Source organism: Urocitellus parryii, chromosome 4, assembly GCF_045843805.1.
Source record: "Urocitellus parryii isolate mUroPar1 chromosome 4, mUroPar1.hap1, whole genome shotgun sequence".
NCBI classification, from domain to species: Eukaryota; Metazoa; Chordata; class Mammalia; order Rodentia; family Sciuridae; genus Urocitellus; species Urocitellus parryii.
In genome coordinates, this window is record NC_135534.1 from 14,662,756 (window position 1) to 14,687,173 (window position 24,418).

General features: G+C 35.6%; 1 protein-coding gene across 1 annotated transcript; it reads left to right on the forward strand.

Moving 5' to 3' along the window:
• The first annotated feature begins 14,176 nt into the window (after positions 1-14,176).
• Positions 14,177-15,100, forward strand: LOC113195145 (olfactory receptor 5B2-like). Its single transcript, XM_026406564.2, has one exon. It carries the CDS (start codon positions 14,177-14,179, stop codon positions 15,098-15,100), a length of 924 nt encoding a protein of 307 aa, XP_026262349.1.
• Positions 15,101-24,418: the final 9,318 nt, after the last annotated feature.

Below are 24,418 nucleotides of genomic sequence, written 5' to 3' on the forward strand. Positions count from 1 at the left end.
TGTCCGAATCAGTAGACTTAGTGAAGAAGACGTGCTCTTATCAGAGTGGGTGGTCAATATCAATTCCTCAAGAGCTCATTCGAATAGAAAAGAAAGGTATGAAAAAGACAAATTCTCCCTCTCCTTTCCCTCTCTCCTTGCATTGAGACATCCACATCTCTCACTCTGGACCTCAGATTCTACGTGTCACCCCACCCCCACACTGCTTCTCAGCTTTCCTGGTTCTCTGATTTGCAAATAGAACATCATGGATCATCTTGGCTTCTACAATCACATGAGCCCATATCTAAAATAAATCTCCTCTCATTTGTCCATATATACTATTGATTCTGTTTTACTAAATAAAACATTATGGCTTAATGTACAAAATGTAATATTTAATTTGCATATTAAATGTAAATTTAGATCTAATTTTTTTCTAAACTCCTCTGAGAGTATTCACTTGAGAAAAAAATGCTATGAAGTGAAGTGTGTGCTTCTTTGAATATTTAATGAGAGATAGATAAAGCTGGCACTGCATGTGAATTAAATTTCTGTTTGAGACATTTTACACAATCACCATGTCCATGTTTTAATTTTCAAAGGGATAAAGTAACTAGATTACCAAAAATAGAGACAAAAATATAAGCAGTTTCAATATATTCATGTATTACTATGAATTTTCAGCTTCTTAAAATTTAACCTGAGAAACAAATAATAATATCATTTTTCTTTCTGCAAAACCTTGAAGATCATTAATTCTGCCCAAGGATTCTTTATTTATTGGAGTTATATTCTCTGTTGGCACTTCCCCAGTCTGTATTTCATTCCATACCCATTTATTCCCTTTCTACTTTTTCACAACTCCAATCATGCTCCTGCCTCAGGGTTTTGCACTCTGTTCCCTGTGAGGAATACTCTCATCCCATTCAGACCTTTTCTAAAATAGGACCCTGTCATGTGCCCTTCCCTGTGATACTTTATATAATATTCACTTTCATTGCACTGTAGAAACTGTCCCTTTATCCTGTGCCAATTTTCATAGGCCTTGTGAACGTCTACCTTTCATGTATTTGCTAGCATGTTTCTTAGTATCTTCCCCAATGAGAATGTAAACTCAATGAGGACAGTGACTTTATCTGTTGTGTTCAAGCATGATCACTGCTAATTGAATAAATGTCTATGCTATAGTAGATTCTCAACAAATGCTTATTAAATGAGTGAATATAATAATAAAGCTCTTTTGCTCAATTGCACCCACATGTTGGCCTTTGAATAGTTGAGGGAGATGGCGAGTTTTGCATGAGATTAAAGTTCTGAAAGATAAATAAGCAGTGCATTCACAGGGACAGTAAATTTTCTGCTTTTCTGAGACTGTTTTTTTCCCCACATTTTCTTTCAGTTTTCACACTTTACGCTTTTAGACAAAATGCTTTTCTGCAAATCCCATCATGGAGTAGATCATTTCAAAACTCTTGTAATGTTTTTTTGGAAGTGATGTCTTATTCAATGGCAAGTAACACATCTTGTAAGAACTATTTAGGAAATCATGAAAAAAAATAAATATGAGAAGAATTAAATACTTCATTTCTGGTTATATTTCAAACATTACTTATGAACACAAATTTACATTTAACTAAAATGATTCTAAAAATGTGTGTGGAACATATTACATTTAAGTTTTTAATTTTGATCCTCAGCAAGCTCAGTACTATGCAAAAATCCAAGTCTTCATATGTAATTTGTTGTCACTAATATATTAGGAGATTTTAACATCACAGGGATTGAATGTGCTGAGAAGGCCATGTTATGTTTGTGGAGCTGTGTAGTATAGCACTAAGATTCACTTCTGCATTTATATTTCTCCTATTGAAATTATTGTTTCAATGGTTATTTAATTTTGTAATTATTTTGCATTTGTGGAATATTTTCAAAGATAGTATGATTGACATGTAACACTCTGGCAGGGTCAATAACAGGCCAAAAGATTCTCAGGTTAATTTCTGAAACTTTCCAATATCTCTCTTTCAGGGCATGGAGGACTATGAAAATTGGATTAGATCAAGGATTTTAAGAATGAGAAAACATTGGGCTTATCTTTTTTTTTTTTTTAAAGAGAGAGAGAGAGAGAGAGAGAGAGAGAGAGAGAGAGAGAGAGAGAGAATTTTTTTTTAATATTTATTTTTTAGTTCTCGGCGGACACAACATCTTTGTTGGTATGTGGTGCTGAGGATCGAACCAGGGCCGCCCGCATGCCAGGGGAGCGCGCTACCGCTTGAGCCACATCCCCAGCCCTGGGCTTATCTTTGTGTGCCCTAAAGGCAATGCCCTGTAAGCTTTGAAGGGGTGTTAGAAAGATTTAACCATAGACCAAGAGGAGTCGGTGGTGTGACTATGGAAGCAACATTAAAGTGACATGGCCACAAGCCATAGAATTTCAGTTGTCACTGGAGGCTGGAAGAAGCAAGAGATGGAGCATCTCCTAAAGTCTCTGAAGAGACCACGCCTCTCACCCACCATTGATTCCAGCTCTATGAGATGTTTTCACACTTTTGGTTTTCAGAGGTGTGAAAGAATCAATACATGTTGTTGTAAGCCTCCAAATTTGCACAGGAAACTAATTCAAGCCCTCACCAGGTTTCTTGTCAGAATCACAATACTATCACATGCCAGTATGGGAGAATTCACAGGAGAAGCCATCTGTTCCATAGGTGTTTGGGGTTGGGATGTTATACAGCATTAATTTAATTGTTACACTTTTGATAAATAAGAGTCACATTTTCTCTTTCTCTGGAGTCAGTTTTGGTATTGTGTGTCTTTTCAGGAATTTGTATATTATCTGTTATCCAACATGTTGCTGTGTAGTTATTCTTCATATTATTACAATAATGTTAGTATTCCAACTTATTATTATTTCTATAATATGAATAGTCATATTCTCCTCTCCATTTATGATTTTAGTAAAGTGAGTTGTATCTTCTTTTCCTAATCAGTCTGCAAAGTTGTGTCATTTTGGATGATCTTTCTACACTATCAGCTTTCAATTTTCCTATTTTCTCTACTCCCATTCTATATTCTACTTTGCTTACTAAAAGCTTAATATTTGCTACTTTTCTTTTGTTACTTGTAGTTTAATTTTGAAGTATTACTTTCCAAAAGTTTTAAAGTCAGGCTATGCCCTTGAGATCACACTTTTTTTTTTAATGTAGTCATATAGGCTTTAAAACTTCCTATAACAAATGCATTTGTTCCTTACCAAAACTCGGATAGGATCTGCTTTTATTTATTGCAAACTATTTTATAATTTCTCTTTTCATCTATTTTTATCCATTGCTTGTAGTGTATTCTTTCCATGTGTGTAAACATTTACATTTCCATAGTTATTGATTTCTAGGTCGTCTGTATCGTGGTTAGTGAAGATGTTTTATATGATTTGAATCTGTCAGCCTATTGGAACTAGACCTTTGACCTACTATATGGTTTCTTAAGAATGTTTTATTTGCAATTGAGAATTCCACTCTTCCTTGGGCAGATTGTCCAATACAATTTTGTTTACATTTGTTGGAATATGGTTTTGTTCACATCTTTTATTTCTTATTAATCTTCTCCCTAGTCATTATATTCATTATGGAAAGTGAGGTTTTCAATTCTTCATCTCTTAGAGTAAAACTGTTTCTTTCTTACATTTTATCAAGATTGGCGTTGTGTAGTTTGGTTGCATATTGTCAGATGACCAAATGCTTTTCATTGTATTCTCTTCATTAATTGGTCCTTCTATCAATATATATTGTCTTTATTTTACACTTCTAATAATTTTTGGCTCAGAGTACATTTTGCCTAATACTAATGTGTTTGGTTATTACCATAAATCTTCATTTTCCCAACTTTTCACTTTCATACTATTTGTGTCTTTGTATGGATATAAGTATTTTGTAAACATTATATAGTTTGTCTTATTGTGTTTTCTTTGTTCTGCCATTTTCTACTTACGTTGGAGAGTTTAATCCACTTATTACTAAGCAATTAATGACAAAAATAACTCACCAGCCTTACTCTGTCACTATGCTATTTGTTTCCAATGTATGCTGGATGTTTCTTACATCTTGTTTTATAGCTCCTTTGTGTCTAGTTGATTGTTTTGCACTTTTTGATTCCCTTCACATTTATACATTAATGTTAGTGGTGTATTTTCCGAGTTCTCCATAGAAAGAGTTAAGATTAATAAGATGTGTGTGTATAGAAAGATATATATATATATCTATATATAGAGAGATATATATAGATACGAGAGAGATACACACAGAGAAAGACAGATTGAGGGGAGAGGATTTATTATTAAAAAATAACTCACATAGTTATGAAAGTTTGGAGGTTGAAATCTGCAGTATTGTCTAGCAGAGACAAAGCTACAAGACCTGACTGCGATTCCTGGTTGATGGTCATAGCAAGAGACCAAGAAAATATGGTATCAGTCAAAAATAGTCTATTGGAGAAATCCTACTCACTAATTGAGGCAGTATTTATGTTTTATTCAGGCCATCCATTGACTGTGTGAGGGTCATCCATATTGTGAAGGGCAACTTTCTCACCCAGTGTTCACTAGTTTAAATGTTAATATCATCTAAAAACACCAACTAAGTTGATGCACAGTAATCAGTCATCACAAGTCCACATTCTGTCATCTTGGCACTCACACACATCTCTTTAAAATCCATTTAATGTTTCCTTGATGTGTCTTTGGTTTTGGTATGAAGGATATACTAGCTTCATAGAATGAGTTTGGAAGGGTTCCTTCTTTTTCTATTTCATGGAATAATTTAAGGAATATTGGTGTTAATTCTTGTAGAACTTGGCTCAGAATCCGTCTGGTCATGAGCTTCTTAATTGGTAGGTTTTCGATGGCATCTTCTATATCATTGCTGAAATTGATCTGTTTAAATCGTGCGTGTCCTCCTAATTCAGTTTGGGTAGGTCATATGTCTCTAGAAATTTGCTGATGTCTTCAAGATTTTTTATTTTATTGGAGTATAAATTTTTAGAATAGTTTCTGATTCTCTTCTGCATTTCAGTAGTGTCTGTTGTGGTACTTCCTTTTTCATCATGAATTTCAGTAATTTGAGTATTTTTCTCTTTGTTAGCATGGCTAAGAATTTACCAATTTTATTTATTTTTTCAAAGAACAATTTTTTTTGTTTCGTCATTTTTTTAAGTTCTTACTTTTGTTTCAATTTCATTGATTTCAGCTCTGCTTTTAATTATTTCCTGTCTTCTACTGTTTTTGGTATTGATTTGTTCTTTTTCTAGGGCTTTGAGATGTAATATTGGGTTGTTTATTCTTCTCAATGAAAGAGTTCAAGAAAATGAACTTTGGAATGAATCAGACATATTACTCTATGTACATATATGAGTATATGACTGGTGTAATTCTACAACATGTACAACCAGAAGAATAAATTACACTTCATTTATGTATTATGTCAAAACGCATCCTGAGGGGTAAGTCAAGAGAATACAAATGGATGACATGATTTACAGTAGAAGGGGTAGAGAGAGAAAAGGGGAGGGGAGGGGAGGGGAGGGGAGGGGGGATAGTAGACAATAGGACAGACAGCAGAATACATCAGACACTAGAAAGGCAATATGTCAATCAATGGAAGGGTAACTGATGTGATACAGCAATTTGTATACGGGGTAAAAGCGGGAGTTCATAATCCACTTGAATCAAACCGTGTAATATGATGTATTAAGAACTATGTAATGTTATGAACGACCAATAAAAAAAAAATAAAAAATAAAAAAAAAAATAAAAAAAAAAAAAATAAAAAAAAAATAAATTAAAAAAAAAAAAAAAAAAAAAAAAAAACGCATCCTGAAGTCATGTATAACTATTAGAATAAAAAAATTATTCTTGAAAAAAAAATCCACTTAATCTCCAAATAAAAAGAGTAACAAACACACTTATCCATCTAACATGATGCAAATGTTCTGGACACAACCAAAATATACTGTCATCTCCTCACTCAAGGATGCAAAGAAGTCTGACAAGTTCACATTAACCTTTGGTATCCCAAGAGTATTAGTTATTAGTATTATTAGAGCATTAGTGATTTTTGTAACCAACAACTTTTACATGAAGTTAATAATGCATTTCTTAAATGCCATGTTGTAAAGTCAGCATATCCAACTTTTCATGATAATGAACTCAGACACACACACAGACACACACACACACACACACACACACACACACACATACACACATATTTCAGAAATAAAACCCAGATCCATAACAAAATAAAGAAGATAGGAGGAAATAGTCATGATAGTTACAATCTTCATTTTTTAAACTGATCACGTGTTAATAACTCCTATCCATAAGTAGACTTACTACAACTATACATTTTATTGTTCTCTTTTATTTCAGTGTTACTTAAAATGGTCAAGGTTCTTTTCTTGGGTGATGATCTGAATCTTTTCTCCTGAAAGTTCTGGACATCGATAGTCCTTTATCCATTGACTTGACATTGCCTTCCATTGACCTTAACTTCCTGGAATGATAATAAGAGAAGCCCTAAGGAAGGACCTCCTATATTCCAGACACTTTCTTACTTACATTCATTATGAAATAGTATATTAGTGCCTTCTTTGTAATCAGAATGAATCATAGCCAGAATGGAAAATCTTTTCTTTAGTGGCTGATTCAGAGGCATGTTGAACCCTAAGAGCACAAGGAGTAAACTTAATTTCCATTCAGTAGAATCCTTGCATTTTCTGATAGAACATTCCCCAGCCGTTGATGTCACTCCTGTTTTCACCTCTTAATTCCTGGAACATGCATTCTGGCAATTAGAGAAGAAGAACCACAAGTTCAATGCTAATACCAAGCTTCTACAACCTTCTGGAGAACCTTGCTATAGTCCAAAATACTGCATCAACTGCAATTATAACAGACTTCAAAGGCTTTTCTGCCATTGTTTCAAGTCAAGTGCTTTTGGTGGAGAATATGGTAGACTATTAAATTTCAGGATCCCAGAGCCATTGTCTCATTTCATTTGTGTGAAGCAAGTTATTTGTTCAGAATTATTATTGTGTGGATAAACATGGTGGCACATAAGACTCTTGATACTCTATGGATGGTAAGTCTGATAGCAGCATTATGTATGAGGAAGGCAACCCTTTATCCATAGTGTCTTTTCTAGTAAGAACAAAACACAATATTCTTGCTCAATAATTCCAACCACAATAATGTCATTAATGGAATGGACCAGTATGATATTATGGAAGGGAAATTTTATCAAGGCCCCAAGAACTAAATTACTACGTATGCCTAAAGACTTGATAAAGTTCTGATTTAGAACATTAAAAGATGTCCTTTCCAAGTAAAACCTATTTTTTGATGGTTTTCATTGACAAGTAGGAAAACAATTTTTTGACAGATCCAAACAGCTGCATCCCAAATACCAGACAACATAAAAGCTCATCTGGATTCACAGCTGTGATTGCATCCCACACCTGATTAAGCTTACCCCAGATCACTGATTCTCCAAGAGCCACATATTCTCTGCATATCACCAACAGCTAAGTTGATGGGTCATGGAATTCACACCCATCAGGACCTTGATGGTGACAGCCATCTCTGCAACTCCTCAAATAAGATAGTGATACCGCTGATTACCAGTGACAAATTCTGCTCCCTCAGAATGTTGAAGTATAAATTAGAGACGCACATTGAGGCAAGCATATAAAGCAGGGTTGATTTAAAAAGGAGTAACATTGACTATTGCCAGGAGAATGGGGCATAGCTGGTATCCTGTTATCCCAAGAAGTGAGGATGTCCTGTCTTTTTATATATATTAGGCTTCCTTTGTTCTCCTGCTCTCTTCCCCTTATCTCTCTCTCTCCTTCCTTCTTACTATGTGAATAGTAAGGAGATGTTCAGATGGGATGGACCAAAAAAAAAAAAGGTGAGAAGCAGATGATGGGGAAAGGGCTGGATGGAGCAGCCAACGACACATTAATTAACTACTGTTACAACTCCCTGTAGGGAGGGACAATTCCTGGGCAGGTTACCTTAGTTGGAGCAGGTGTAGGTTATCTTCACAAGGGTGGAGGAGGGGCTCTGAAGGTATTTCAGTCCCTCAGGGGTAGTCTCTGACTTCCTGGACTCAACTCATATTGGCCTCCTTGATCCAACCTGACTCAATTGACCTATCTATACTGACTGCCTGCTTCAGTGGTATTGCTTTTACTTTATCTTTACCTTTGTAATATATTAAGTAAGTACTATTTAGTAAATCTAAAAATCCATTAAATATGAGATTAAAGATTTAATATTTGGTTAAATGAATTATGCAATAAAATGAAATGATGGTCCATGTAGAATATAAATATAATATTTATCAGTATCAGTGATAACATACATTCCACATGTACAATTCTTTCAATTTTGATCCACAGGGAGATTGATATGATGGAAATCCTAAGCACAGAAATGAGCCTCCCTGTGTTATTACCACCTCACTTTAGGAGGCTTCACCATCTCAAAATTTGTAATTTTGGGGCTTCAATATGCTCAGAGAATCAGGCTTTACTTTTGGAGCCGCGTAATGTAACAGCAATGTTCACATTTATTTAGAGATATTTCTCCTGTGGGAACAATTTCTAATTATTATTTTAAACAGATATTTAATGTTATAGTAATTTTGGAGGTACAGAACCTTTTCAAAGGTAGTGCAGAATGCTTCCATAAGACATTGTGGCAAGCTCAGTCATGGCTCCCAAAAAAGGTCCAAGTCCTAATTATGGCACCTTTCAATATTACTCTATGTGCCCCAAATAACTTGCAGATGAGATTAAAATAAGGGTTATAGAATTTTTTAAAAAAAGAGAGAAATCATCAGGATTATCCATGTGTATTCTAAACATTATCCTGTATGTCCTTGCAAAATAGAGTCAGAAAGATATAGGAAACAGAAAAAAAGAGTTGGCCATGTGAACTCCAAAACAACAAGCTATGGTGTGCCAGCAGCCACCCAAAGGAATAGCAAGAAATGAAATGTCCCCTGGAGCCCATGATGGGACAGGGCTCCAATGACCCATTGGTTCCAGCTTGCTGACACTGGTTTGGCCTTCTACTGTCTAGACCTGAGAAAGGACAAACATTTGTCATTGTAAGCCTCAAAGATTGTAGCAGCCAAAGGACACTAACAGAAATCCTCCTTTCTTCTCTGTTGTATTATTTTATTTATTTTTTAATTAATAACTTCTACTTATTATGATACCATAAATCAAAGGAAATACAGGCCACATAATGCAAGATGTTTACGATTTGTTATCCAATAAGGATTTGTATTCAGAATATATAAAGGACATCAAGATATAAATAAGAGAATCTAAAAGATTAAAAAATGGACCAAAAAACCCTTAAATAGGAGCTTCATAAAAGAGGAAAAACAAGGTTATTAGGACAATGAAAAATCAGGGAAATGCAATTTAACAACACAGTGATATATCACTTGCTGAAAATGAGCATGCTGAGGAAGAAAAGGACCAACTGGAATCCTCAATTGGTACATTTACCTTGGAAAACTGACAGCACCCCTTTACCTAAATACCTTTGAGCCTGAGATTCATTCTGTATGATAAACCAGTGAAAATGAATGCATGTGTCTGTCAAAAGATGTGTACAATAATAGCAATTCTGTCCACAGTAGTCCAATAAAGAAAAAAACCTAAATGTCCGTCAAGAGTTGAATGGAAATAAAAGGTGTTGTATTCATGTAATCAATAGACAAAACCATTCTGTTACATGTTATAATATTGATGATTCTTATAAATATATGGTTTATTCAAAAACGAGAAAGATTACATTTATAAAATTCTACTTAAATGTTGTTCAAAACTGGAAATAATTAATCTGTGTTATGGTAGAGGTCAGATTACAAGTTACCTTTGCAGATGGTGACAGAGGGCAGAAAATATCTTTGGGGTGATGGATAGATTTTGTATCTTGATTTACTTTATGGTACATGGTATTTCATCTGCAAAAATTCATCAAGATATAGACTTATGTCATATGCACTTCTCTGCATAGAAACTGAGTGTTAACAATAATGAGAAAACAGAAAAAATATAAAGTTAGTGTATCCTTCTAGGTAACCGACTCTGATGCTTAGGGCTATTAACCAATATTGTAGTTGTCCTCTGTTTAAGGACCTCTCTAAACTTTTGCAAGTAGGAATGGGCATGTGATTATAAGCATCCAATAAAACAAAATGCAAAAAAAAGTGATAGAAGTTACTTTTAAGATATTCTTTCATCTTTTTTTGGCAGGGGGGTATCAAGTATTGAACTCAGGGGCATTCAACCACTGAGCCACATCTTAACCACTTTTTTATATTTTATTTAGAGACAGGGTCTCACTGAGTTGCTTAGCACCTCACCATTGTTGAGGCTGGCTTTGAACTTGTGATCCTTCTGTCTCAGCCTCAGGAGCCCCTGGGATTACAGGCATGCATCACTGCACCCAGCTATATTCTTTCATTTCTATTGGATGTTTGTTTGGGATAATTTACCAAAGAAGTCATCTGTTCCTGAGCTTTTCTCTGTTGGGAAGTTAGACAATTCGATCTCTTTATGTGTTATAGGTATACTCAGATTTTTTTTTTCTGCAATTGGTTTTGGTACTATGTGCATTTGCAGGAGTTTATATTTCATCTGTGTCATCCAATGCATTGGTGTACAGTTATTACAGCATTCTATTATAATCTTTCTTACAAAGACATTCTAACAATGGCAAAACTGTTTGAATAAAAACAGTTTACTTGTCAGAGGCAATGGGTTGGAGCAATCATCAAAGAGAAGCTCAGATAAGTTGATCCAGGTGATTGTAGTAATGGTGACAGGACCATTCATTTGACAAAATTCTTAGAATTATACACTTAAGTATATAATACTTGAAGGTACTACTGTACGTAAATTATGCACTCATTAAAAAAAAAGTAACTATGATACAAAAGCCTGTGTGTACATTAAAAGTAACCAGCTTGCTCCCCACAGATACATTAATTGCTCCTTTTCTAGGAAAGTCATATCAGAAGCTGCAGGTACTCTCATGGGGACAATCTCCAGAGGTCTCAAGTTTCTATAAGTGTCTCCAGATCTCCATGTATTCACCTTGAAATCCCAACATGACTCAAAATTACCTGTTTCAGAAGGAACACTCTACGTACCATGTTCATTGGGCATCATTTATTCATTGGCGTGACAATCATTGTTAGTGCCAACAAGTCTTCTTCTGACCTCGGATTTCCTGTGAGTCTTCAGTCACAGTTAAACACGTAAAACTCATGTAGGTAAGACTTTTAAATGACAACTTCTTCATGAGATGTTTTGTGGATCTTTATTGATTTATTTATTTTCAGACACAGTTATGTGAATTATTGGAGATATGTAATCTTATTATACTTATTATATAAATATGGAAGTAATAAATGAATCTTTTAAGGAAACAGAATTAGTTGGAGATTCAGAACTTCATGTTTTTATTCTTTCCTCTGTTTTTCCTTGTGTTGGGAACTTGGAACCTTTCGAACGGAACCTTAGACAGAGCTCTGTTAATGGTACTTATGCCATATTCCAGGGCTGGTGGAAATTTCAGTCTCCTTGTTCTGGGTTGACTATTCTTTCTTTTCCAGCAAACTTGGAAGTTTCCATAAACATTTAAATGAGGATAAAATTCATACAAAATCTGAGAAGCAGCTATACCTAAGATTTAATATGAAAGATGAATAGATGGTTTCAATGTTTCCAAAAAACTTTGGTGGTGTACACGTCAGAAACTTCCATGAAAGGAATCTCAGCAGCTCCGGAGGCTGAGGCAAGAGGATCCCAATTTCAAAACCAGCCTCAGCAACTTAGTGAGGCCCCAATCAACTTAACAAGATCTTGTCTCAAAATAAAATATATGTTTTTTAAAAAGACTGGGATGAGGCTTTTTTTGGAACCCAAGTGTCCCTGGGTTCAATCCTTGGTACAAAAAAAAAAATTCCTTGAGAGGGAACTTAGAGATTCTCATGAAAAATCAGTTCTATTTCTTATATACATGACAATAGTGGAATCTTCAAAAATGTGAACCAAACTTAAAACATGACATTCTGCTTGATTAGGTAGTAATTTCTTATTATTTCTATACATTTTCTTCTCAATTATCAGAAAGTGAATTACCCTGTTGTAAACTACACAAGGATCCGAAATAAATTACTAAGCTCTGAGCTGCATGTAAGTTTTCCCACATATTCTCGATTTCCCCATGTGCACGCGTGCATGCACACACACGCACAAACACACTTTTAGATGCAAAGTTCTGATCACTGGTTGATGAACACAACGTAAGCTAAAAGTGCCGTGAATACTGAGGGTCAGAAGAATGTGTTCAGGGGCTGACTTCAAATTGCCAGAGGCTTAGGAAAAAGATGCAGGAAGAAGAGTTAGTATTGGATGGATATCCTTCCCCAAGCTACAGTTCCAACAAAGAAATTCAAAATACTGTTACACAAGAACAGATTCAAATCAAACACTTCACAATGTGGAACTTGCCACCAAAACACAAGTGACAGCCCATAAAACTGGAAGCTTCCAGTGCTTGTCTCTGTGATTTGGCTATGGAGTGACAGTAATGAATGAAAGAATGAGTTTAAGGAAAAGAATTCTGTTACTCAAACTAAAATATGGAGTTCAAGAAAGAAACTTTAAAAGGCATTGGCTCACGTGGACTATCAAGAGCTGTAATCATCTGCTTGGAGTCAGGACTGATTGAGAAACACAGAAGGTACAGAAAGTCTCAGTGGCCTCATAGGGGGAGAAGGGAAAACTGAGCAGAAAAGTTCAAAGACATTCAACTAACCACAATAAAAGGCCTGCATGTCAGCATGTTGGTCGATAAAACCAAAGTAAAGACAAGTACCCCACCCAGATATCTTAAGTGTTCGTTTTTTATGAATTATTTAATTTAATTCAATTCTTACTTATTTAATTCTTATGATAATAACTGCAAGTCTTATTACTGTCTTCATTCTGCAGTTGGAAATATGACACTCAGGGGAGTTACTTTAGGACAAATGCCTGGTAGGTGGCATATGGCAGCATCTCTTCCAAGCACCTGAGCTCCATGTCTGCCAATCCTGTTGATGTGCCTTCTCTCAGAACTGTCCCTTCAGGAGGAGCATACTCCCACCACACCAGTCACCCCTCCACATTACTGCGTATGGAGATTTGCTGGCACGATTCAAGAATTAACACCCTCTTCAACCTATTCAAATTTCACACTGTCAGCTGGTGTAGGTGTTCTGCCGATAACAGGCTTGAGATTGTGTAGATTCTGGGGCATCTGTTAAATGCATTCAAAGCTTGTCAATTCATTTATGACTCTTTTTAGCTGAGTGGGTCATTTCATTCATTGTTTGTTGGCTTATTACTTTTCTTCTGATAAAAGGAAAACACAGTGAAGAAGGTGAAATTTTCACCCACTCAATCATTTGATTCACTGTTGTACCCTAAATAGTTTTGGATAAAGGGGACAGGGAATAATTGTAAAGTGAATCGACTTCAATTTGTTTGAAATCCAATTTAAAAAATTAGATTTAGGAACTACTTGACATGGGTTAAAGTTGGGATGAGTCCAGGACAGAGATTGACAAATAGTACTTGTATCAATAGAATAGATTCCTCATGCTTAATAATTTAAAGGAGTATAACAACTCAATAAAATCATAATACTGCTGAGAGGAGACAGGAAATGTGCATCTAAACTGACTGCAACAGTTCTGGGCAGATGAGCTGCATGGAGGCATCAGCTTTTCCTAAGCTCAGAAGTGAATTCACAGATAGGTACATACAGATATTTTGATTAAATCATTAAGTAGTCTATATGTGGGTTAACATTATAGAAAAATTTAAAATTGGGCAGATAATGCATAAAGAGTCTTCAAATTCACAGAATTCAACCCTGTATGTAATTAACTGCAACACATTTGATTGGTAAGATGTGATTTTTCAGGAGAATCCCAAATTATAGATATTGGTAGAAAGAAATAACACATTTTCCATGCATACTTTTGAGAGCAATTCAAAGTCTTCATTATTCTGTACTTTTTCCCCCCTTGACTATAGAACATCAAGAGATTCTCAGACAACGTTGATGGAGAACAGGACAGAAGTGACACACTTCATCCTGCTGGGACTGACCAAGGACCCAGGTCTGCAGCTTCCCCTCTTTGTGACCTTCCTCCTTATCTACACCATCACTCTGGCTGGGAACCTGGGGATGATCCTGCTGATTGTCTTGGACTCCCGTCTCCACAGTCCCATGTACTTTTTCCTGGGTAACCTCTCTCTGGTGGACTTGTGCTACTCTTCAGCTGCCATTCCCACAGTCATGGGTGGGCTCCTTCCTGGAGATGAGGTCATCTCCTATGGTGCTTGTGCTGCTCAGATGTTCTTTATTACAGGTTTTGTTACTGTGGAAAATTACCTTCTGTCCTCAATGGCCTATGATCGGTATGCAGCAGTGTGCAAGCCCCTGCACTACACCACCACCATGACAGCAAGTGTGTGTGCATGTCTCATCATAGGCTCCTATGTCTCTGGTTTGTTGATTGCCTCCTTCTACATTGGGGACACCTTCAGTCTCACCTTCTGCAAGTCCAATGTGATCCATCATTTTTTCTGTGATATTCCAGCAGTCATGGTTCTCTCTTGCTCTGATAGACACATGAATGAGCTTGTTCTTCTTCCTGTCTGTGCCTTCAATGTGGTTTTTGCTCTCATTGTTATCTCAATATCCTACATATTCATTTTTACCACAATTGGAAAGATGCGCTCAGGTGCAGGCCATCAGAAGGCTATATCCACCTGTGCCTCCCACTTCACTGCAGTCTCCATTTTCTATGGGACCACCATCTTCATGTACTTACAACCTCTCTCTAGTCACTCCATGGACAGTGACAAAATTGCATCTGTGTTCTACACTATGGTCATCCCCATGCTGAACCCTGTGGTCTACAGCCTCAGGAACAAGGAGGTCATGAATGCATTCTCAAAGATTGTTTTAGTGGCAAAATAATATTTAGAGTTTAGATTAAATCTGTTGGGGTACATAATACTTGTTCATTCCTTTCATTGTCCACGTTTTGTCACATTTTAAAACCCACCTGACTTCAAGTTCTTTTACTTCTGCAAAAGACTGTGGTCTGGAAAAAAGAAACAACAGATTCAGAATCGTAATACCTGAATGAGAATATATCTGATATGTTGGATTTTCTTATCAAAAGCTTTATTAAAGGTATAGATGCATTCAATAATTTCCCAAGAAATTTTTTCTACATGAATGCAAATATATGTAAAATAACTGCAGAAAATCTTACAAGGAAAAGAAATGGAGACTGGTGTATCGTGACCATATTTGCACATGGGTGTGGCTAATTTGCCAGAATTAAATGTCATGTGGATATTTTTGGTGTTGAATTTAATGTGTTCTTTGACTGGATAAAAGGATACACGAATGGAAAACCATTTTACTGTGCAGCTGAGAGGATATTTCTGAAGCAGTATAGTTTGAAAAGAAGTAAAGAAGATCTGTTCAATCAGATGGCCATTGTACAATCCAGTAAGGACTCACCTGAACAGAACACAAAGGGGAGGAAGAACAGTCATCCCCTCTCTCATTACTGAGCATCCATGTTCTTTCTTAGACAGCATAAGCTAGTGCTTTTCAAGCCCTCATTCTCCAAGACTTACACAGTCACCCCTCTGCCCCTCTCTCTCAGGCCTTTCTACTCACTGAGTTATAACACCAGCCTTCCTGATTCTCAATTTACAGATAGCCAAGCTGGTCCTCCTTCACCTCCATAATCACGATTCCATATCCCATGCCATAACAAATCTCTTATATTTGCTGTGTGTTCAATTGAATGTTTCACTGGGGACCCCTGACTAGTGCACTAGTACTTAGTAATCATAATTTAATATTTGATTTCTGTTTGAATATAAATGCATATATAATATTTTTATCTTTTCCCACTATTTTAAGAGTCCCAATTTGAGGGAAAAAAAAGAAACTTATTAAATGAAAGTATGTACTTTTACCTTGCATGTTTTAACAATAGATGAATAAATCTAGAATCTCATGTGAATTAATATGTCTTTTTGAGTCATTTGATATAAACAACAGATTTCTATTTTAATTTTCAAAGGATACATAGCCAGAACACCAGAGATATTGAGGAAAAGTAACAACAATTTTAATGTATTTATATATTATTAAAATTTTTCAGATTGTTGAAAATTTATACTGAGAAAAAATAACGCTGGACATTTTTGAAATGCTTTGAACTTAATTCTGACCATTCCTTTTTACATTAGTTGGGTTGTGTTCTCTCTTGCCGCTCTCTAGAGTTCCACCCCACTTCTCTGATTTTCTTGCTATTCCTTCACAACTTTATCCATGCTCTGGCCCCAGGGCCTTGGCAATAGTCATTCCCTGTGTGGAATGTTTTGTTTCCATTCAAGCCATTGCAGATATGTTACTTGTCATGGAGTCCTTCCCTGACCAAATTCCCAAGAACAATGATTTTATCTTTTTTTTTTTTCACAACATACTCATCAGTATCTGAAGAGATGTCTGTTTCATAGTAGATTTTCAAAAATATTTAGTAAACAAAGGAACAGATTAATTAAACATCGAGTACTATTGCATCAATAAGTTGACTTTTGAGGCAAAAATAACAATTCCTCCTGCAAATAATTAAGAACTATTACTCATCCTGTTTAGCTGTAATGGGGCAGGAAGATATAATAAGAAGATTAATTACTTTTGTGGACATGAACCATATTGTATAATACCTTATAAATAAACAGTATTAATATTTAACTCATGGAGCTTCAATATGTTTTAAAGATTGTGCTATATATTCCATAAATGTCATGTACTTTTCTTCTTGAAAACCCCTTGAGGATGACATGATATCATATATCCTATGGAACAAAAGAGAAGCTAAAATTTGAACACCACCTACTCCTTATAGGAATTTGAGGCAAAGTAAACTAGATACACAGGACATGTATATAATTATGACATCCATCTACACTAAAAGAGATAATGTTGGGAAACATGATTATCCACAGGCCTGTGTTCAAAAGTGGAACTTTGGAACTTCTGTAGCACCAGACAGAGACCTGCACACAGGCAGGAGGTATTCAATTTCGGTCTACAGCAGTGCCCGCTGTGGAATGTGCCATAGTAGGTACCCAAGACAGTGAAGGTCTTAGCAGCTGTGTTCTTCAGGCACAACCTGACAACAGTCAACCTGAATGGGCAAGGAACTTCTTTCACCAATCTAACCCCTACCACAGGAAGACAAGTGTGAAACAAGACATATTTATTTTGGGGTGGGTCAGCAGAGTAAGCTCAAGACTTTTCATTGGTATTAATTGGTGGCTGGCAAAAACTAAGACTAGGCAGATGCAAAAGACAAAACTCTAGACTACCATTGGGAAAAGCATGTGGTGTAGCACAAGTCACCACAGGATGGTGACTCTAGAAAAGGAATGGAGGCTTGTCTTTTCCCTAGAGAGAGGCTTATATGGATGATCTGTGCCTGCTACACACTCCCCTGGATCATCTGAACAACACATCAAATGTGGCGTAGGACAAACCTGGGCTTAGATTGCCCTCTAATACTAAAACAGTAGCAACCTATCAACAGCAGATTCCTGGAATTTGAACTAGGGTCACTAAGTTCTCAAACACTTAGTGGAAGTGGTATAGATGCCACAAAAAAAAGCAGCATTCTTAACAATTCTGGAAAGACAAGTGCAATCAATTTCAGATTGGACAGACTGGATTAAATACACAACTCAATAATGATCATATGATAAAGCATACCAACAAGTATCAAGAGGTCTTAAGAAACTATGTTGTCATGTAACTCTTCAAGTAAGTTGGCAGGAACTGGCCAGATAATAAGTATGGGATGACTCAGAGAATTTGAAACAGATGTTTTATGGAAACTCAATGAGCTTGAGGAAAACACAGAGAAGTGATTCAATACTCTAAAAGTTTAAGCAAGAGACGGAAGCTATTCACAAAATTAAAGAGAAATCCTGGATGTGAAAAATATACTCAGGTAAATTAAAAGCACAACAGAAGGCATAAAAGCAGACAGATCAAACAGAAGAAAGAATTTGTGATCTTGGCAAAAAGAAGCCTGAAAATGCACATTCAGAAGAGTAAAAAGAAAACAGAATGAAGACGAATACAGAAAACTTGAGGGAATATTGTAACAGTATTAAAAGACTAAGATTCAGATATTGGGTCATGTGTCATAGTCACTGGATACTAGACAGTTTAGATCAACTGGATCCATCCCAAGATACCTCATAGTCAAGCTGGCTAAGGAAAAAGATCAAGATTCTCAAGGCCACAAGAGAAAAAAGAAAACAGAACAAAACAACTTATCAGCAGAAATCTTCCAGGCCACAGGAGAGTGGCAAGAGGTTTCACAGGGTTAAAGGGGAAAAAAAAATCTGCCAACCAGGAATCCAGAGAAGATCTTTTTTAGAAATGAAGAACAGATAAAGGCATTTCCAGACAAAGAAAAACCAAGAGAAGTGATCTTCAGTAGGCCTGTCCTACAAGAAGTGCTAAGGAAGGTTTTCAAACAAAGAGAGACAGTCAACATGGGAGCTATTAAACTAACAGGTAAGAGTCATTCTCAGACACATTCAAAGTGCTCTGATGCTGTAAGTGTGATGCATAAACCATTCATATCTTTGATGAAAGGTTGAAAACCAAAAGTCTAAATTTAACTAACTAAATGAATTTTAAGAGCTAGGAAATATAGAAATATGTAGAAAGGGATATGAAAAATTTAACATAGCAGGGAATGAATGAAGTGCAAATGGAGAGTTTTCTTATCAGTCTATTTTCACTATTTTATTTCTTTTCTTAGATTTATAATCACTTTAAGTACTACCTTTGCAAAAACCTGTTACAGTAAAAAAAAAAAAAAAGGAAATTCACTTGTGTGTGTTTTGGTAAGAAGAAAACAAAAACAGTCAACCCCAAAACAATAATCAATGAATCAAAACACACTACCATAGGAAATCTCCTCACCACAAGGAGAATATAAGAAAGTAAAATAAGAAAAGGAGTTATAATGAAACCAGAAAACAACTCACCAAATGGTGTTAGTATGACCTTATCTATCAATGATTATGTTGAATGTAAATGAATTAAATTCTCCAGTAAAAAAAAAAGACACTTGAATGAGTGGATAATAAAACAAGACCCAGCTATGTATTTATTACAAGAATTTAGTTTGCCTCTATGGATATAGATAGATAAAAAGTGAACCATTGGAATAAAATATTCCATGCAAACAGAATTTGAATGAAAGCAGAAGACATATCTGATAATATAGACTTAAAATTTTTAAAAAGTAAAAAAGGCGAAACAGAAGTTCTCTATATATTGATAAAATATTAATTCACAAAAGGAAGTAATAATTCTAAATATTTATGCACATTATATTGGAGTAGCAAATGTGTAAATCAAACAGTATTTGACATAAAGAGAGAGATGCTCGCTAAAACAGTAATACTTGTCGGCTCTCACACTCTACTTTGATCAATGGACAAATCATCCAGTAGAAAACCAACCAAGGAACAGCAGTCAACTGCACTCAGACCAAAGGGAACAAACAGACATCTACTGACATTTCATGACACAAATGAAATATACACATTCTTCTTATTAGCACATGCAACATTCTTCAAAATAGATTATGCCATAGACCACAAAATTTCTACAAAAATTTTCAGTTGAAATCTTACTGTTTTTCTTTTCTGACCACAATGCAATGAAGTAGAAATCAGTAATAAGAAAAAATATGGAAAACATAGAGATACATGAAAAGTAAACAAGCTAATTTTGAACAACCAATGTGTCAAGAAAGAGATTAAGAAGTGCATTTTAAAATGTACTGAAACAAATGAAAATTGAGATACGACATACCAAAACCTCACAGAGAAAAAGCAGTACTGAGAGAGAGGTTGGCAGCAATCAATACCTACATCAAAAAAGCAAAAGGATCTTAAATTAAAAGATCATCTTTGCATCTCAAGGAACTAGGGAAACAGAACAAAGAAAACTAAAATAGTGTAAAAAAAAAAAGAAACAGAAAACGTCAAACCAGGAAGAAATGGAGCCTTAAACTCTCAAGATCAACAAAATAAAGAGCTGATTCTTTGAAGGATAAACAAAATAGATGAATCCTTGGCTTGAAAACTAGGAAAAATAAAGATACAGATAAACCAATTCACAGATGAAAAGGAAACCTTACAGCAGACATCAGAAACACAAAAGCATGAGATTACTATGAACAACTACACAGAAGGAAATTCAATAACCTATAAAATGGGCATAGACACCAACCAAGACTGAATCATAAAGTACCAGAAATCCTGAATATAACCAGTAGCAAGGAATGTTATTGAACCAATAATAAAAATCTCACAACAATTAAAATCTCATGCCAGATGTCTTCACTGTGGATTTCTAGTAAAAAGAACTGTTACCAGTTCTCCTTAAGTTATTCCAAATATGTAAGAGGAAGGAATTCTTTGATTTTTACATTTTCTTAGCTGACAATACCCTGATACCCAAACCAGGTAAGGACACAATGAAAAAAACTATAAAAGAGGCCAATATTCTTGAGCATATATCAAAATTCTTAAAACACTAGCAAACTGATATCAGCAGCATAACTGGAAGATTATTCACTAAGGTCAAGTTGGAATCATCCCAGAATGAAAGAAGGGTCAACATATGCAAATCAATAAACATGATGACAAAACTATGTTATCATCCCAATAAAAAGGCATTTGATAATATTTAAACTTCCTCTATTAAAAAATGCTGAACAAACTAAGTGTAGAGGCAATATACTTCAACACAATAAAGGCCATTTACATTAAACCCACCACTAACATTGAACTGAATGGGGATAAGCTGATCTCAGATCTGGAACAAGGTAAGAATGCTCACTTTCACCTCTTATCAACAGAGTGTTGGAAGTTCTAGCCAGAGCAATCAAGCAAAAGAGAACTAAAGTGCACCCATTTTGGAAATCACATTTTCAAGGTTGAAAAGAGATATAGGACCTACAGAAAATCCCAAAACTTCACCCCCCCCAAAAAATTGTTGAAATTAATAAATGAATTCAGCAAAGTTGCAGGATACAAAATCAGCATTCAATAATCAGTAACATTGTTATATGCAATAGTGAACTCTCTGAAATGGAAATCAAGAAACCAGTTAATTCCATTTATAATATCTACAAAAAAAAATAAATTACAGGAATGAATGTAAGCAAGGAAGAAAAAAATTCAAAGAAAATTTCAAAATATCAATAAAAAATGAAGATGGCACAGGAAATAGAAAGACATCTTGTGTTTATGGATTGGAAGAAAAAAAATGCTGTTAAAATACCTGTAAAAGCCAGAGGAAGATACAGTTAGATACCAATCCCTATCAAAATAACAATGACCTCTTCACAGAAATAGAAAAAAAAAAAGAAACCAAAAATTTTTTTTATGGAATTCAAGGTTCCTGAAAAGCCAAAGTCATCTTAAGCCAAAGTAATAAAGCAGGAAGCATTGAACTACCTGAGGGGAAAAATATAACCATGTTGGAGGAATTAAAGCCACATTGATATCATCAAGTTAGGGACATAGAACAAGGAAGCAAAATAGAGACCAAGAAGTAAACCCATGGGTCTGTAGGCAACTGACTTATCAAATGCCCCTTGTAGAAAACACAGTCTTTTAATAAATGACATGGAGAGAATTGGACAGCCACAGGCACAAGGACCCCAAAGAATCCAGACCCCTCTCTCTCAGTTCAAAAACCACTCAAAATGCATGAAAGATATGAACATAAGAACAGAAATCATGAAACCAGTGGAAATGGTTTAGGATATTGGATGAGTAAAGACATTATTTATTTATTTATTTTTACAAATAAACCCCCAAACTCAGAGAACTAAAGTAGAAATAAGACACATGGGATTGCAATAAACTAAAATGGTTGTGCACAGCAAAGGAAATAATCAAGAGAGTCAAGAGACAACCTACAGAATGGAAGAAGAGATTTGAAAACTTTACATCTATCTAAAAGGGCATGGGATATTCAGAATATAGAAGGAACCCAAAACTCCAGAGAAAGACAGAACACAACAAAACATAAAACCCAGACAAGCAAATAACCTGATTAAAAATGGGCAAATAGACCCAAACGGACATTTCTCAAAGACATACAAATGGCCAACTGGTATATGAATTAAAGCTCAGTTTCACTAATCATCAGGGAAATCCAAATCCAAATCACTGTGAAATGTTACCTCACCACAGCAAAGCAGCCTTATGGAAAAACTAAAACTAACTAGTGCTGGCAAGATGGAGAAGAAAGGAAAGCAACCCTGTATGTTGTGGGTGGGAATACAGATTATCACAACCATATGGAAAACTGTGATCCACCAATTTCAACCCTGAGTTTAAATTCAAAGTAAATTAGGTAAGCATGGTCTACTAATTACATCTATTCAGGAGGCTGAGGTGGAGGATGGCAAGTTTGAGACCAAATTGGCAAGTTTGGGAGACCCTAACTCAAAAATAAGTACATAAAATAATTTAAAAGGGTCAGGGATATAGTTCAATAGTAGGGAGCCCTGGGTTAAATCCATAATATCACAATTAATAAATGAATTCAGCCAGGGGGCAGTGGCACATGCCTGTAATCCCAGTGGCTCCAGAGGTGGAGGCAGGAAGATAGCGAGTTCAAAGCCAGCCCCAGCAATGGTGAGGCGCTAAGCAACTCAGTGAAACCCTGTCTCTTAATAAAATACCAAATAAGTCTGGGGATGAGGCTCAGTGATTGAATGCCCCTGAGTTCAGCTCACCCCCAATAAAAAAAATTTAAAAAAATGAATTCAAAGGAAATGAAATCAGTATGTCAAAAAGACATCTGTACCCTAGTGTTCTCTGCGCAATGCTTCCAATAGCTAAGAAATGGAAACAAACTAAGTGTCCAAGAACTGATAAGTGGATTAAGAAAACGTGATACATATGCATTAAGAAATTTGACTCAGTTATAACAAAGAATGAAATCCTGTCATTGGCAAAAGGAGATCATTATATAAAGTGAAATAAGTCAAGCAAAAGACAGTTTCTGCATGATCTCACTCATGTGTGGAATCTTGAGAAGTCCTTCTCACAGAAGTTAAGAATCAAGTAGTTTTTACCAGAGGATGGGTATAGCAGGGGGCCTGAGTGTTGTTAGGAGCAAGAAGGTCTGGTGAGCGATGGCACAGTAGGGAGACTACAGGTAACTCTTAAGCAGTGTGCACTTCAAAAAGCCAGAAGCAAGGATTTTAAAGGTTTTTACCTCAAAGAAATGATAAGTATTTGAAGACACAGATATGTTAAACTTTGCTTAAATGGTACACACTATGTTTGTGTATAAGACGATCCAATGGTACGAGTCAATATATACATTTTTTTTGTGTTTTCATTTAAGAGTAAAAACAAATTTAATTTTAAAAATATAATAATGAGCTTGATCCCTAAAGGCTCTTTAATTGCTTCTTCCTTAGAAAAGCAGGACAGGGAATTGTAGATAGTCTCATGGGAGAAATCTCCAGAGGTCTCCAAATCTGTATAATTCTCTCTGGATCTCCATGAAATCCCAAAGACTCCACATCACTTTGTTTTAGAAGAAACACACTAGATGCCAGCTCCACTGGACATCCTTTCTTCATCTTCATGATTATTGTTGGTATGCAGCCTTCTTCAAACCTGAGGGTTTGCTATGAGCCTTCAATTATGGTCAGAGAAACATTCCAAGGAAAAAAATCGTATTGGTTGACTTTTAAATGATATTATTTTTATGAGACGTTCTTTGGATGCTTCATTTATTTATGGGCATGATTTGTGAATTGAGAGAAGTAATATTATCCTAATTCTATGTAGAAGGAGGGGTAAGTAATTCTTCCTGGGGCACAGAAAGAACTCATGATAGAGTCTGAACTAGATCCATGTTAACTAACTTTCCTCCTTTTCTGCTGCCTTAGAGAAAATGGAGTCTTTTGACAACTACCTGAGAGAGGCCTCCTTCAGAGCACTTGTTCCATTTTTTATTCCTGACTTAATGAATTTAAAGGTACCCACCTGGATAAACTGCCTTTCACTTCTAGCAGAGTGGTGAGTTCTCTATTCTGTAACATTTCAGGGAGATGTGTAAGTCATGCAAGAGCACTAGGCTACCTGTGCCTGCTATGAGTTATTCGAAATCAGAAAGAAATATTTCAGAAAGTTTCTAATAACT